At 34.3% G+C, this 17,310-nt stretch overlaps 1 protein-coding gene across 3 annotated transcripts in view; it reads right to left on the reverse strand.

The window, feature by feature from the left end:
• The window catches only part of ERICH3 (glutamate rich 3), a 100,074-nt gene that overhangs the window by 49,790 nt on the left and 32,974 nt on the right, over window positions 1-17,310 (reverse strand). For all 3 annotated transcript variants that reach the window (XM_039838601.1, XM_039838600.1, XM_039838602.1), the window contains exons 6-7: window positions 15,143-15,301; window positions 10,853-11,074 (exon numbers count right to left, since the gene is read on the reverse strand). In XM_039838601.1, coding sequence (XP_039694535.1) covers window positions 10,853-11,074; window positions 15,143-15,301 — 381 coding nt within the window. The remainder of the gene's footprint in view (window positions 1-10,852; window positions 11,075-15,142; window positions 15,302-17,310) is intronic.

Below are 17,310 nucleotides of genomic sequence, written 5' to 3' on the forward strand. Positions count from 1 at the left end.
CTTGCTTATGATTTTACATTCTCATTTCTTTTTGTCTTTCTCAGATGAGTACAATCTGATCTGACAAATGGCAAGCTCATTGAGTGGTTAACTGTTAGTCATTATATATTTGTAATATTTAGCATTCAAATGATACATTACATTTTCACTGGGATCTCTTTTTTCCCTGCCACATCTGTGCGAGGGGTGGATTTAAGAGATTTGTAGAGGCGTCCAAGTGCTTGTTCTTGTTAGCCAAGACCTGATGAACTCTGCACATCATAAAACCTTACCTAGACCCCTGCAATAAACTTCCAGTTAGTAGGGTGACCATAGAATTTATCATCCAAACTGGAACACATAGTGAAAGATCTGTTACTAATAATTATGCTAGGAAAAAAAAAAAAAAGAGTATAAATTAGACCTTTTCCAGGAAAGCTGAGATGTATGGTTACCCTACTAAGTGGTTTTCTAGCCTGATGTCTCCCAAAATCTCCCTCCTCCTGCATATCAGAGTGATCTACTGTCACTAGATAGATCACGTGACTATCCTGCTTAAATTCCTCCAATATTTCCCAATACCCATGGGATTTGGTCCAACATTCCTCAAATAACGTAAAATGTTTTACATTCTCTAACTCCTACTGTCTCTCAACTATTACAGTTTCTTGTGTTACATTTGAAGGTCCAGCAACTGAACTAATTGTAGTGGCACAAACACTACCGACCTGTTTTAAATCTTCAGACCTATATAACTCTATGAGTCACATGGCATTGAAACTATTTCCTTGTATTCTTCTCTTTTAGTAGATAAGGATAGTGTCTTACTGACCTTTATGCCCCCAATGTCTTGCCAGTGCTGACACCTATAGAGGGCCTAATAAACTTTGATTTGATTGGACACAGACATGGAACAATTAAAGATTCCATATTCTGTCCTTTGCTGAAACAAAAGCTATGGTAGATTGACCCCATTCTAAATCAGAAGCTTTCTATATTTATAGAAACTCTATTGGAACCAGAACATGAAAATTGACTCACAGTGTCCTATTAATTTAAACACCACTTTTGGTAATTAAGCCTTGATAAAGATTAATAAAAAGCCTGACCATAAAGAGTGGCAGGTGGTCCCCACGTTGACTCTGATAGCCTTAGGAAGAAAAAATTCTGACAGGAGCCAGAGAAAGGGTGTTCCAGTGTTTATAACCTAAAGGTTCAGGAAGCAACTGATTATAATAGAAAGCTATAGCATCCTCACTACACTCATTTTGTTTTTCTCTTTCTCTTCTTTCTCATTGATTTTTCCTTGTTCTCTCCTCTTCCTTCCTTTGCTTTTATTAAGCTTCCTCTTCTCACTTTGTTCTTGCTCATTTTTCTTACTACCGTGTAACCCATATTGCATCCTTATTCCTGCCATGCCCCCAAACACCTCAATCCTTCCGAAGGTATCAGAGCTCCAGAATTTGAGGATACTGAGTTAACACGTGAGTCTTCCCTTCCTCATCTCCCCCAACAGAATGAATTCAGTAACTCTGTTAAGAGCTAGAACTTATCCAGCTGAAATTTGCTTCTGGTTAGATGGCCCCCAAATCTGACCCTCTTAGTAGGGAGGTTTGCCTTTTAGCTCCAACTCCTGCAGACACCCAGAAGCATCTTTGACTCTTCCGTTCTCTCAGGGTTTTGTTCCACAATGCCATCTGCTAAGATATTTTGACTGTTGAATTGTATTTTTAAACTGTTTTAAAGTCTTTTTTAGTTATGTAGTCACCAAATTGTAGCACTAATTTTAAGCAAAAAACATTGTTTAAAGAAAATGTTTGTCTGAAATAAATCAAGCCTACTATGAGATACGTTGAATTACCATACATTAAAATTATGCTGATGTTTTCCTTTTCATTCTCAAATCTGAGTCCATTGGTGAGAAAAATCTAGACTAAAAAATATCAAGAATGGAAATTGAAAAAAAATATATTTAAAAAATTAAGTCAAACAGAGGAAATGCGCAACTTCTCTAGCAAAGCTAATATTTGTTAGATTTTATTTGTTGCCAGAGAAAAGAGATCTATATCAGAAAGGCATAATTGATTTCCATGATACTTACCTCAGCTAAAAAGTATAATTGTGTTTAATTTGTTGCACAGATAATAAAGAAATACCTGTTTATGAACACAGGACTAATAAACACTGAATTAAATGTAAGTAAAACCAAATGCCTATCCTCAACAAGTTTCATAATCTAGGAGTAGAAATAAAGCATAATGAATGTATACATGAATATTTATACTAAGCAGAATATAGTAATATAGTACAAGAAATAAGAAAAGTAAAAAAGTCCTTTTGAAGAAAGGAAGAAATGGAATCCTATCACGAGGTATAGAAATACAATGTAGAGCAAATAGCCTTTGAGGGGGGCTGGGAAGGGTGAATATGATGACATATCCTTCTTATCTCTCAGGCCCTCATAAAAAAAGAACATTTGCCTTCCTAACAGAAATATCAGTTAGAGGTCTAACTAATGTCTGTGTTAAAGAAACATCTGAGTAATTACAATTAATGTCATCAAAGATTTGAGAGAAAAAGGCTTATAAATAGATTCCATATAATTTGGATTTGAGGATTACAAATGCAGGCTTTAAGTGTCAGACTGCTGGGTGTGTATACTGAATATGCCACTAACTAGTTTTGTGACCTTGGACAGATTAATTAACCTTTCCTGCCTCACTTTCTTTATTTTTAATATAATGAAATAATTTTCTCTTTTCGGGGGTTTATTGTGTGTATTAAATGAGAAAATGTATGTAAAATGCTGAGCAAAACTCCCAGCAAACAGTAAGTCTACTAAATAAATAGCATAATCATTGTGTCATCATTCAATATAAACTTCTATATTTTATTAAAAGTTAACAAAAGGCAAAAACATGATAGCACATAATAATGAGAAAAAAAGAATATAGATGATTTGAAAGTGGGTGGAGTTCCAGCAGAAATAAAAAAGAGCACAGATCAGAGGTAGGTAAATGGTGGAGCCAAGATCTCAGGTTGTAGGGAGTAGTTCAGTTTGGCTTGGATAGGAACAGAGAGAAAGCTGGAAAGCGGTCAAAATATGAAGGCCCTTGAATGCCAGTATACTAAGCATGTCTTTTTTATTCTATAATTTGACATCTGTAGCTAACTGACCCTGGGGAGACTACCTCTTCCAAGACTAACCAATTCCTAGATATAGTAAATGAATTGCCTGGGAGAGCACTTTTCACATGAAAACCAGACCAGGGAACCCACATCTGCCCTCGCCCTCAGCTATCTGGCTCCTGAGCTCTAGGCCATTATTTCCCTGCTCTAATTACCCTGGATCAGGTACCAGACAATTCAGGATAGTCCTTACACCCCAGAGCCTGCCAAAATTATTTATACTATCCAGTCTTAAACCTGCTGCCTACCCTACCCGTCTTGATCCTTTTCTCAGAAACCGTAACAAAGGTCCTTGCCTGTGTTTTCATCTCACTCCCTCAGCTTTCTGACCTATCCTGGTGCTTCCCTGTATTGCCCTATGTGGCATGGTGTGAGAATTAATTTTGTCCATCAACTTAGCTGGGCCACGGTGACCTAATGTGTGGTCAAACGTTCTGGATGGAACCTCAATTAACATATGTGGCATATGTAACATATATGTAAATGACAAACCACCTCTTCAATGGTCACCATCTCCTGAACTATGGGTCTCAATGCCCCTAAATAACAATAAACCCTACATTTTAAAACAGCCAGGCAGAAGAATATACCTACTTTCATTAGGAAAGAGAAATTAGTGGAGGTTTTAAACAAGAGAGGAGCATGTTGGAAACTATTTTACAAAGTTTAAATTAACATCATTATGTAGAATCTACTAAAAATGAAATGGACTTTGCTTACTCTTTTTTCCCCTTCCTGCCTTTTACCTTCTGCTTCCTGATTCTTTCTGCTAACTTCCTTCTCATCTTTCAAAGCAAATTCCAAATGCTACCTTCTTCCTGAAGCACTCTCTATTTGCTTCATTCAGAATTGATATTCCCTTCTTCTGTGCTCCCATTGTGCTATATTTATACCACCATGATAGCACTCATCACAATGTATCATGGTTAATTGTAGATATTTCTGTCTCTCTTGCTACAAAACTGCAATCTTTCCGAGAACAAGGATTTAGTCTTAATTATCTTGGTAGCCCGCAGCACCTAGCATAGCATTTGTCATTATCAATAAAAGCTAACTCGAGCTATTTGACTATTTAGAGGCAAGACATAAGTATATAGATGATTGCAATAGCCTGGTTAAGAGTTAGGTAGCAAGTCTTTGAACTGAAGATGTAGCAGTGAGAATGGAAAAGGATCATCAGGTCCATGAGCCGCCGTTAAGGCACTAGAGCTGAGCTGTCTAAAGCAGTAACCACTTGCCACATTTGGCTGTTGGGCACTTGAAAGGTGGCTCATTCAAATGAGAAGTGCTGTAAGTATAAAATATTTAATGAACTTAAAGACATAGTATAAAAAATGTATAATACCTCATTAAAAATTTTTAGATTAATTATGTGTTGAAATGATAATATTTTGGATATATTTGATTAAATAAAATATATTAATAGAATGAATTTGACTTATTTCTTTCTTACCTTTTTTAATGTATTTATTGGAAAATTAAAATTGTGTATGTGGCTTACATTATATTTCTATTGGACGTCTCTGATCTGGAGGACTTAGCAATTAACTTGAGGTGTAATGAAGAGGGAAGAAGGAATCCTCGATTTTGAGCCTAAATTACTGGAGAAAAAGTCATGCTTTATGAGAAATAAAGTAACTAAATGGAGAAATTGGCTTAAATTGTAACCAGGTCAAATTTGAGGGGCAGTAAGACCTACTAATCAGTCATCTGTAATTACACAGGGTTCATTTGAGATCCAGGAGATGGATAAGCGGCCTCAACCAGATATGGAGAGAGCCCCAGATTAGTGCATGCCTAGAGAAGTTATTTGCCCTCTCTTTCACAAGTCATATAAAAAATTAAAACAAACCTGTCGTGTTTTTTTTTAATTGAGAAACATAAATGTTAAGTAGATTCTTATTCGAAAATCTGCATTTTCACATTTATAAACACTATTTATGGGACCATCCACATTTTCAGCATGCTGCTGTGTAGAGTAGGTGACCAGCAATGCTGAGTGAGAACACAAAACTCTGTAGATGGGTAAAGTAAACCTCGGAGCAAAATCTAACTAGTCTCATAGATTCTATAAAAGCAGTATAAAGCTCTGCAGGTCTTAGAACAAAATGAAACAAAGCAACAGAGCAGAGAAGCAATGTGCTGAGCTATGAGATCTACCATGCCTCGTCATTTGGCTCCATGAATCATCCCCTAGAGACACAGATCACAGAAGCCAGGGCCCATGTTTTACACATTCATAGAGGAACAGGTGGTGGGCCACCAGCAAGCCATATTTATTTGTCTTTTCCTCCTTTCTTTCCTTTAAGAACATTTAAAGGATGCTTTGGGGGTGGTACGCATATAATAAAAGAGTAAATTTAATGTGTGAATTAGTCATGAGAACCACCTCTCCTTAAGTGAATCGTTTCAAGATCAAAATAAAATAAATCCAAGTACTAAACGTAAAAGTGCCTGACTCACACCACTGCGCCAATGTTATTCTATACTCTGGAGCCCAGGAGATGATGACAAATCTAAGGGACACCTAGAAGCTACTGAAGCCATGTGAGAAGATGACTACATCTAGAATAAAAAAAAAGTGTCAGGGTCTAAGCCTATGGTGATGGTTAGATTTAGAGGTGAAAATGAAGAAGAGAAACAAACAAACAAAAAAGACAAGAGGTAAAAGGAGATGGCAAAGAAGCATGAAAATAGAGTGATATAGAAGGCAAGAGAGGGAACTAAAATGCTATCAAAGAACTGGTAAGTAGAAAATACAAACTAAAATGATAGAATTAAGTCTAAAAATACTATTAAATAAAATAAATGTAATTGGACTAGACTCGCTTATTAAAAGAACAAAGATTCTCAGCTTGAAATAAACAGAGAGCATCCATATGCAGCATAAATACATTTAAAGCCTCAATCTTAAATGTAAAGACATGCAAAGCTGAATGTAAAAGGAATATATATTAAATACTAATCTAAAAAAAATAAGAAATTGAACACTTATTTAAAGAAAATAAGAAAAAGAACTATTAGTCAAAATAGATTTTTAAAGCTAAAAGAAATAAGTAATAAAGATGATCTTTTTTTTAATGATAATCACTTCCCCAGTAAAACAGAGAAATCCTAAATCTGACAGCATATATCAAGGTATTCTCAACATTTACGAAACAGAACATGACATTTACAAAACAAGGAGAAATTGGCAAATCTATAATTACAGAGAATGAATTATCATTAGAACTCAGAACTGAGCAACTACCTAGATTTTAAAAATGCTAAGAACGTAAAAGTATGAATGACATAATTTACATTTCTTATCTAGTAAGCATTTATAGAATGCTGATCTTAACATTTAGAGAATCACATTCTTTACAAAAACTAAATATGTATTAGCCCACAAAGCAAGTCTCCACAAATGCCGAAGAATCAAAATCACATAAGACAAGAATAAGTTGCTTTTTAAAAGTAACATTTAGTGAACACAAAGGGAGTTCTTAGAATAAAATGAAGCAGTAGAAGAAAAAACTCAGCAGTATGTGTGGAAGATAAAATAAAATAAATCTCTCAGCAAGTAGAATAAAAAGACAAAGAAGTAGAAAATAGAAAAGCTAAGAATAATAGAGCATCAGTCTAGTAGTTACGAGAATCCCAAAATAGGGATTCCAAAAAGAACAGAAGTGTTTGTTTGTTTGTTTTTATTTTTAAAAAGACCAGGTTGGACTGAAGACTTATGACTCAGGAGACAGACATACTAAGTTCTGTCAAAGCCAGGATGCCTGTCGACTCCATGCTGCATTTCTAACCGCACTGCAGAATGGCCCAGGAAGCTGCCTCAGATGCTTATCTATGGTTTCACTTGTCATGAACACAGAATGGAGAAATTGCTACTCTCCTCTCAGAAGTTCATTCACCTGACCATATTCTCATTGGATGTCCAGTAGCTGGCCCACACTAGGACCTCACTAGATGCTCTGACTCTAGTGAACCCTATTTTCCTAAGGACACACTCATGACCTGGCTCTCTGAATTCCTCAAAAGGAACTTCTAAAACTATCAAAAAACAAGCCCAGACTGTGACCTAAAGACTCTATTCAGCTCATCTTTTCCTGGAAATATTATCCTTTCATGACAAGACTAGGTTTGAGGTTACTTCTGAAATTTTGTGCATATTAGCAGTAGAACTCCAAAGAAAGCAGGAATTAAGTTAACCCAGATGTCAGTTTGGTGGTCGCTCTGGGGAGCAGTAGATGATGTGATGGAGGAGGAATAGAGGGCTCATAATATGACAATAGTGTTCTACTTTGTTAGAAGTAATAGTGTGAACATGGGTGTTTGCTTGATTATTATTGTTTAACTTACACATATAGATTTTATATATTCTTATGGTTTATGAGACATTTAACTTTTTTCAAAAAATTATTATCAAGTAGAGTTTATCTCACTAATATATTTTAATATCAGAAAATCAAATGCTGCCACCAAATGAGAATGATAAGGAAGTCACTATATTTGCTAAGTGGGGGCCATATCCTTCAAGGTCCAGCATGTTTGTTGGCCTAGTGGGGACCTAGTAGGCAAAGGGTTCAAAAGTAAGTTAGTAGATATAATTGATTCTATTATTGCTCCAGATATTCACTACCCCTTCTCTGTCAGAGGATGATACTTCCCACTTCATTGTTGTCAGGCTTGATACTGGAGTTCAAGTGCAAGTAACATGTGCCACTTCTGAGTGGAATCTTAAAAGCATTCCATGGTTCTGCTGTCCATGAGACCAATATACCCCAAACAGGAACTACTCCTCTAATGTGGATCCCAGAATTGCAGCTAGCCAACAACAGATAATAAGAACAACAAGAAATAAATCTTTGTTGTTATAACCTGAGTTGCCTGGGGTTGTTTGTTAGACTAAGCTACAGTAAACTACTCTTTAGAGAACTTCGCAGTAGGAAAGAAGAAAACAGGAGTCTAAGGCTACAGAATGTGAGGAAAGGATTTGGTTACTTTATATAGGGCATGGGTATGTTGACAGACAGAGATGAATATTGAAGATAGAATAAAAATATAAATTAGAGAGGAGAATGACAGACAATGTTAGGTGCCATAGGTGGTGAAAAAGGATAAGATCAAGGACACAGGGCGAGGATGGGCCTCAGAGATGAGGGATACAATGATCTATCAGAGACCATAACTAAGTAAGAGAATTGGTGAAAATAGAAGTGAAAGGGGGAAATTTGAGCAAGTATGAGGAAGAGAGTCCCAATTTTTTGAGAAGTTCATTGGTGACGATAGATGCCTGCAGTGAGATGCAGACAAGGGTTAAATAAAGTACTTAGGAGTAAAGTTAGTTTTGATGGCATTATTCACAGAACTGGAACAAATAATTCCAAAATTTGTTTGGAACCACAAAACACCCCAAATAGCCAAAGCAATCTTGAAAAAAAACAAAGCTGGATATTCCATACTTCTTGGTTTCAAAGCTATAGTAATCAAACCAGTATGGTATTGGCATAGAAACAGACACAAAGATCAGTGGAACAGAGAGTCCAGAAATAAACCTGCCCATATATGGACAATTAATTTATGATGAAGGAGCTAAGAACATAAAATGGGAAAAGAACAGTCTCTTCAATAAGTGGTGCTGTAAAAACTGGACAGCCACAGGCAAAAGAATGAAACTAGACCACTATGCTATACCATACACAAAAATTAACTTGAGGGATTAAAGACTTGAATCTAAGACCTGAAACCATAAAATTCCTAGGGGAAAAAAAAGAGGTGGTAAGCTCCTTGATAAGTTCTCTGTCTTAGTGATATATATATATGTATATATATATATACATATATATACATATACATATATATATATAAAATATGATATAACTTCAAAGGCAAGAGAAACAAAAGCAAAAATGAACAGAGACTACATCAAACTAAAAAGCTTCTCTACAGCAAAGGAAACCATCAACAAAACAAAAAAGCAACGTACTGAATAGGAGAAGATATTTGTAAATCTGATAAGGGATTAATATCCAAAATATATGAAGAACTCACACAACTCAGAACTATAAAAACAAAAAACCCAGTTAAAAAATGGGCAGATTATCTAAAGAGACATTTTTCCAAAGAAGACATAAAGATGGGTGACATGCATATGAATAAATGTTTAACATCACTAATTATCAGGGAAATGAAAATCAAAACCACATTGAGACATCACTTCACACCTGTTAGGATGGCTATTAACAACAACAAAAAAAAACAAATAACAAGTGTTGGAGAGGTTGTGGAGAAAAGGGAACCCTCATATACTCTTATTGAGAATCCAAACTGGTGCAGCCTCTATGGAAAACTGCATGAAGATTCCTCAAAAAATTAGGAATATAACTACCATATGACCCAGCTATTTGACTTCTGGGTATTTATCTAAAGGATACAAAAACACTAATTCGAAATGAGATATGCACCCCTATGTTCATTGCAGCATTATTTACAATAGCCAAAATATGGTAACAACCTAAGTGCCCATCAATGGATGACTGAAGATGTAATATATATACACACAATGAAATACTACTCAGTCATAAGAAAGAAGGAAATTTGTCATTTGCAACAATATGGATGGACCTTGAGGGTATTATACAAAGAGAAATAAGTCACACAGAGAAAGATAAATACTACATGATTTTGCTTATATGTGGAATCTAAAAAACAAAACAAACAAAACAAAACACAAACAAATTCATAAGATACAGATTGGTGGTTACCAGAGGGGGTGCGAACAGGGGGAGTGTGAAGGGGATCAATTGAATGATGATGGATGATAACTAGACTTACAGTGGTGAACACTATGTAGTGTATACAAATGTCTAATTATAATGTTGTACTCCCAAAATATATATATATATATATATATATATATATATATATATATATATATATATATATCTTGTGTAACAATTTCACCACAAAATTTTAAAAAAAAAGAGTGAAGGCGGTTTTGAAGAGCCAGCAAGCAGTCTATGTGCTTGTTGAAGCTTCACTCTCTGATTCTCAATCAGTGAAATGTTGCCTCGGCCATCTGCTAAGAATCACAAAAGTTACATATAATTACCATTTGTTGTATGTTTACACAATAAAAATTAAGAGATCTTTTGCCTTATACTAGTCTGTAATCTGTATAAAGTCTAACTGGCCTTAGGACTATTTATTACTATTTTGAGGAAATATTTTTGAAGAGTATTGAGAAAAACTTTTTTCTAAATATTATACGGTTAATTTGCCAAAAATCATTAAAACTAAACTTAATATATTTTATATGGAAAATTGTATTTTTGTTATCTAAAGTCTCTGAATTTTTACAAATTAAATGTTAAAGTACTTTTGACAACATGTGACTGAATGGGGAAATAAAATGAAATAATTTGGAAATGGGTATAGTACAAACTAAATTTGATCACAAGAGTCACTGGACTTTTTTACCAATTGCGCTAAATTAGTTACTGAACTGAACTACTCAAATATTTGATTTCAGATTTATTCAAGCTTATACTTACATTTATGAAATTATTATGTTTCTTTATGTAAGGCATTTTGCTTTTGATTTCCCTAGATGCTTTTACTGCACATCTAGAAGTTTAATAATGCAATACAATCTGCACTAAATAAATAAAAGAAAATTTGATTCCATAATCACCCTAGTAAAGAGAGGTTCTAAGCCATTTGGAGCAGTGGTTGGACGAAATCTTCTTCTTTTCCTCCATGTTTCAGGTCTGTTTTCCCGGGCACTTTTTCCATTGTGGGGAGGAGGTGGAGGAGGAATAGGCATCATGTAACAGTCAATGTTCAGAAGTTGATATCGATTGATTCCCTGGGAATTGTCCACAGAGCTCCTGAACTTCATCACTGCCTTCTTGCCCTGTAATCGCATGTCATGGCATAAGAACCAGTGGGACAGAGTGGTGACCCAACAGAGCCCAAAATTAAAGACAAGACTGTATGATTGACATTGTTTCTAACACGACTGGTTATCAACAGGCAAACTCAAAACACTCCAGTCTGTTGAAAAATGGCATTTTGTAGTATCCATAGCAAATTAAATTTTCATGGATTTCTAACCTTAAGTATGTTTTAAACCAAATATACGGTGATGGCATTTTATAGTACTTTTGGACTTTTTCTCAATAATCCTCTAAGTCTATGTGGACCCAGTTTAATTAAACAATTTAGAAACAAGAAGTTTGAAGTGTTTACTTTGAAGCTGAGTTAGATGGTCCACTTAACAATGGGGTGTTAGCACTTTTTTCATATTAATTTCACCCAGCCAGGTGTTATAATATTCCTTAATAATATAATATCAAGGTACTAAACACAGATGCTAACCCAAATTTAGTTGAACCATCAAGTCCAACAATAGGAGAATGTTTAACTTAATTTTGCTTTGTTCTTATAATAGATCCTCACCAGGTTTCAAAAAGAATAGTGTGAATCTATTCTTCCTGACATAAAAAAAATCCCTGTTATGTAATCATACATTTCTTGTAAATAACTTATTTATGAATTTTGATGAAATCAGGGATGACTGGAAGACTTTGAACATGAAGTTTCCATGGAGCTTTAGATTATTGGGGGAATATCATTGTGTATTTTATATATCTTTGTATTATTTGAAATTTTAACGTGTATTACTTTAATGATTAAAAAGCACCAAAGTTATAATCAATAATTATATTACATTTTTTAGGTCTATTTTAATCTTTGAATTTTCACAAATTGGTAATTTTTGTATATCTGAGGTAGTTTTCCAAACTCTAAGGCATCTTTAACTACTTTAAAAAAGTTTATTTTCAAGAAAGAGAAGTCATTCTTTAAACATTTCTCATTATAAATAAATAAAAGCTGGTCAAAAAAGGCATGTATATTCCATATTTGATTGAAGACAGCAGAAAGAGATTTAAATAGATATTCACCAAGGAGTTTAGAATTCTTAGAATGGTTGATATTGTAGGTGTTACGTATATTCTCATTTTTCTTATCCTATATTTTCCATTTTTCTCTGATGGTGTGTATTGATATTGTAATAACAAGTATAAATTAAAGTAGTGAAAATATTTAGAACAAAAAAATGAATTAATTGAGAATTTTTCAGGCTTACGGCTTCTTTTTAAGTTTCTGAGTAGTTATCAATCAATTGTATGCTTTATTTGAAAATGGTTTAATAATTTTTTAAAAAATTAACATGCTGTTCTTTATCTCACTTCTTTAGCCCAAAGTATCCTGGACACCTTTCTGTGCCAGTACAAATAATTCTACCTTTTTTTTAAAACATACTTTAATATATTATAACATTTTAAAACAATACCCTATTAAATTCTTAGGTCTCTTCCAATTGTTCACTATTATAATACTAAATATTCTTGAATTTATTATTTCCACTTATGTGTGTACTCCTAGGAAAAATTTCTATATGTTAAAATGTTCGAGCATGTTCATTAAAAATGCTGACAGATATTCCCATTTGTTTTTACCAATAGTTTTGCCAATTTCTGTTTGTATTAATAGTGTATGAGAAACTCTCATTCTAAGGATAATCATTTTCACTCATGTCATTATTTTTACTCAATTGCATTTCAAGCAGCCTGTTTTTGACCAAATTGCTTTCACTAAAATCAAAGACCCTCATTCCTAATACTTAGAAAGTTCAACCTGCTTATGTCTGTTGTACCTTCAAATGGTTACCACCTGCATACCACATCCTTTATTCTAAGAAAGCAATACAGATTTAATGGGTGCTCAGTATACACTCAGCAATCATGCAGGCTACTATTCTTTAGGAATTTCTTGTCTGATTTTATATTAAATCATTTTTTATCATCAATGCCATTGAAAAAATTATGCATCCTTTCTGGCAGTATATTTTATCTGTGTGCAGTATAGAAAAACTCCAGCCAGTTAAAGGCTTTTGCCTGCCTTCATAATTGATATATCACCAATGTCTAGAGCAATACCTAGTCTATAGTGAGTGCCCAATAAATGTTATCTGAATGAAAAGTATAAGTTTAGCTTGTTTAAGATGATAAGAGATTGATTTCAATCTTGTCAGCTATGTAATCTGCCATTAACTGCCTATGCCTCAATCATTCATACCCCAAAACTTAAAAACAGGAAAATAAAAGGCCCCGTGCACATTTAATTACTAAACCTACCCAGTAGCTCAGATCTGATTTGGAAAATAATCTGAAAGAAAAAAAAAAATCTCTCCCTAGCCAGTAGAACTCGAATATTACCCGATTGAATACTTTCACATATCTAACATGAAAATGTGTCTATCGAAGAAATATAGTAAAATAATACTTATAGGAGCTTAGAAAAAAATATAGTTACCTTGGCAAACATGGAAAGTGCCCATCCAAATACTATCTAGGGGAGAGGAAATCTCACCCATTGGACTTTGAATATTTCCAGTCTTAATGGCAAAGTTATTCCTGGAGCATACAAAGGGTTTTAGCCAAAGACCTTTGAGTTTTCTGGTACCTTTGGCAATCCCATTCCTAAAATGAGATAGGTGCATCAAGCCATCTTAGACTGATGCCATTAACATTCCATTCCACTGTATTCCCTCATTCTGATTCCATGCTCACCAGGCAACCTTTTCATTATGATATGGCTTCCCACATAGGTCTGCCTATAGGAGAAAGATATGTTGCTTCTACAAGCTTTGGTTATTTGAGATCTTGCAAATTAATAGCCCTGATTATGAGTTTACTCTTCATTGCAGTTTCCTGTAGGGAGAAATACTAGCTTCTTGTCAGTTATTTCAGTTAACCTGAGACATTCTCTCAGGACCTGACCATTTCTGGACACTATCTTAAACAGGCAATGTCTGAGCTTTCAAAGTGAAGACCTGATCCTAGAAAGTGTCAGCCTAATTGACTTATAAGTTCCTGCCTAGCTCTAGAAAAAGCGCCACCACTTTTGGTTTAATTTCTCCAGCTTTCTGAGGAACTACTACTAAATTAGCTATAATAAGGTTTGTGAAAAGTGCTATATAAGCTGAAAAGCATATTAAATGGATTAAAATATTAGTCATCATTCTTAGAGTTTTATTTGTACTTTTACATATAAAGTACACAATAAATGATTTGTGAGAAACAAATCATTTATTTGAATGAACTTAGTGTCAACATTATTTGTAAGTTTTAAATAAAAATACCTTAAATTTCATATATCTTACGTTTTCTAAAAAAGAATGAAACTAAATTCACCCATTTGAACATAATGACTATGGTACTTATGACACAGCTTCTTTCTTAAGCTGGCAAATGGTTCTCTTTTGTGTTAGAAATATAAACAATACCTTTCCTAATTACTGAATCTCCTAATTATTCCTCTCTGTTTAAGTAACATATATTTTCCCATACTTCCTTCCTATGCTCTATTAAAATAAGTAAAAATTACCTGAGACATAACCTTGAAAAGGAAGCAGAGTCAAGCTCCTATGTGTGATTAATTCAGCATTTTTTAAAGATGGACATTCTTTTCCTTCTATATCCATCGTTCTCCAGAGTCAAACTTGAAGCAATTTCATACACTGGTGGTAAAGTAAGTCAGCATGCAAATGCAAACCTATTCTTGGAAAGTTTCATTTTCTAGGTTTCATGCATTTACAATTAGGAAGCAGTCAACACTGTATCTATTCTGATAGAAATCATATCTCCCTATAAAAAGTTCTTCTTTGTTTTTCATACAACTCTTCAAATTAATGAGTGATCCCCCTATATTAAAACAAATCTATTCCTTACTCTTTTTGTTTACTAACTCCAAAATTATAGGCCTTCTCATTAGATTAAGATAATCAGAAATACACTGTGAGTGCTTAAGTGCATGATATAAATTTCACTAAGATTAATTAAATCTACCATCTTAAAAGCTACGATAATAGTCTAATCAAGAATAAAAAGGTATTTCTTGAAGAAATAACATTTACCCCAATAGGAAACGAAGCTTCCTTTTCCAGCAATGAAGTTTTTGATCTGGACCCCGAAGTTATCTTTGGAACAGTTCCTACTGCAGGATTACTGGGAAGAGGCTGTAATCGAATTGGAGGCTGCATATTTCCTGGGGCAGTATATGGTCGAGGGGCTGTCTAGACAATCAGGAAAAAAAAAATTTCATTTACATTAGTATCTTGACATGTTTCCAGACCCAATTAATAACCCAACAAATTGACTAGAATAATTAATGGTGCCTTTTTACTGAACAGATTAAACTTTAATTATGTCTTTCCATTATACATACCCTTATGATCCAAAGTTTGTTAAAACATATGGTGTGAAAGTCCTCTTTATAACTAAATGCCACAGTTGTAGTGTTCTAGACAAAGGAGATGTTCTCTGTAAAGTTCCTGTGTTTCATTCATACTGCAGATTTGCTGACAATCCCCAATTTATTCTGTATATGGAAATGCTTTGTTCAATTAAATGTTAAGTTGAATAATGTTCCTATTTTAGAGATCTAAAGGGATATAATTAAAATGAACTAATTTCTGTTTAAATTCTGTTTTCAATATAAATTCTCCTGCAAGTTCTTTAAGTCTTAAGATAAGTGCTGAAGTACAAGCAATATGATTCAAAAAAGAAGAAAGATGGATGCTTAACTGCATTGTATTACTATTTAGTCAAACTCTTCTTTGAAATATTAGGAAAACAAAAATGAAAAATAGTAACTGGTAATTTTGGAAAGCACTTTGTAAAAATGGAGATGTTTTGTAGACTTGATAATTTCCATTTGCCCTTCTTCTCTGCTTCTTTGCCCTGCTCTGGTCTCTGGGAGTCATTTCTTTATAGATTATACCAGCTAACCTCAGGATTCCAGCTAGATTTGACCAATGAAAGGCACTGGCAGGAGATTAAAAGATAAGAGGGAATGAGATTGGGGGCCTAACTCTGGATCCTTCTCCCTAAAGTTGTGATGGATGCTGTTTCCCTCTACCAAAGTGTACAGCCCATTGGGAAGTTGTCTCCTAGCTTGCAATACTGCCTACTGTTTCTTGTACCCAATCTCTCCTTTTCCCCTTAGGCTGAGGTGGTGTGGTTTCCCACTGGGCTATCCCTAGCATGTTAAACATCTCTAGTTGGTTTTCCTTAACCCTGCCTGCATCTTTGCAAATAGTTTCATTATTAAACCCTTCTCAATTACCCTATTTGTGTGAGCCATCTGTTTCCAGCTGAGACCCTGACTGATGCACTTTCTAATCAAGAATATACTGCAGGCAATACCAAAAAGTGCCAGTACAGAGCATTATTAGTGCCTTCTGGGGCACTGACAGAACATTATGAGTTTAGTATGAAGATAACATGTTTCAAAAGTGGAAAAAACAAGGCTTTTGTCTGAATTGTTTTATTTCAATAAAATAGTAGAAAACCTGTTAAGTATAACACACACACATTTGGATAACAGAGTGTGAGAAGGATAGTATATAAATGATTCATGAATAAGGCTTAATACATTGACTATAAAGAATGGTGAACAAAATATTTAACTCTGGAAGTGTCTTGTAAATACATAAAAAATAATAGGGCAGCTTCTACCACCAAAAGTTGGTCTTTATGCCATTCTAACAAGCATATCATATGCCGCTAAATCTCTGATTTTATTATTAATATTTATTGGATTCCAACTATAGGTACTATGAAGAGATTAAAAGTAATTTTTTAACATCTAAATGTGACACAAGACAATTAGTGCCAACGAACCACACAAATACTGCCAGCAATAATAACAGCAAAACACCTGTACTAACAGAATTTAGAACTAAAAGCTATTTGGAATAAGCCAATGAGACTAGTAAAAATTAAAGTTTCACAGAAGCAGTTCTATTTTATCCAAATGGATGAGCAAGAGAAGAAAATGGAGGAGCAGAGAAGAGAAACTGTAAATTTGAACATTTGACTAGGAAGTGAGCCAGTTGTGAGTCAGACATGGGAAAGGTGGCAAAGAGAATATTTCCTAATACCTGTTTTCCTTTCTTCATTAGTAATAGAATTTTTACCAGGGAAGATGGCTATCACAAATAAAGACTATATTTCCCAGCATCTCTTGCAACTCTGTATAGATGTATACCTCAGTTTTGGTCAATAAGAGTGAGCAGAAGCG

This window comes from Pteropus medius, unplaced genomic scaffold (assembly GCF_902729225.1).
Source record: "Pteropus medius unplaced genomic scaffold, Ma_sr-lr_union100, whole genome shotgun sequence".
In the NCBI taxonomy this organism is placed as follows: domain Eukaryota; kingdom Metazoa; phylum Chordata; class Mammalia; order Chiroptera; family Pteropodidae; genus Pteropus; species Pteropus medius.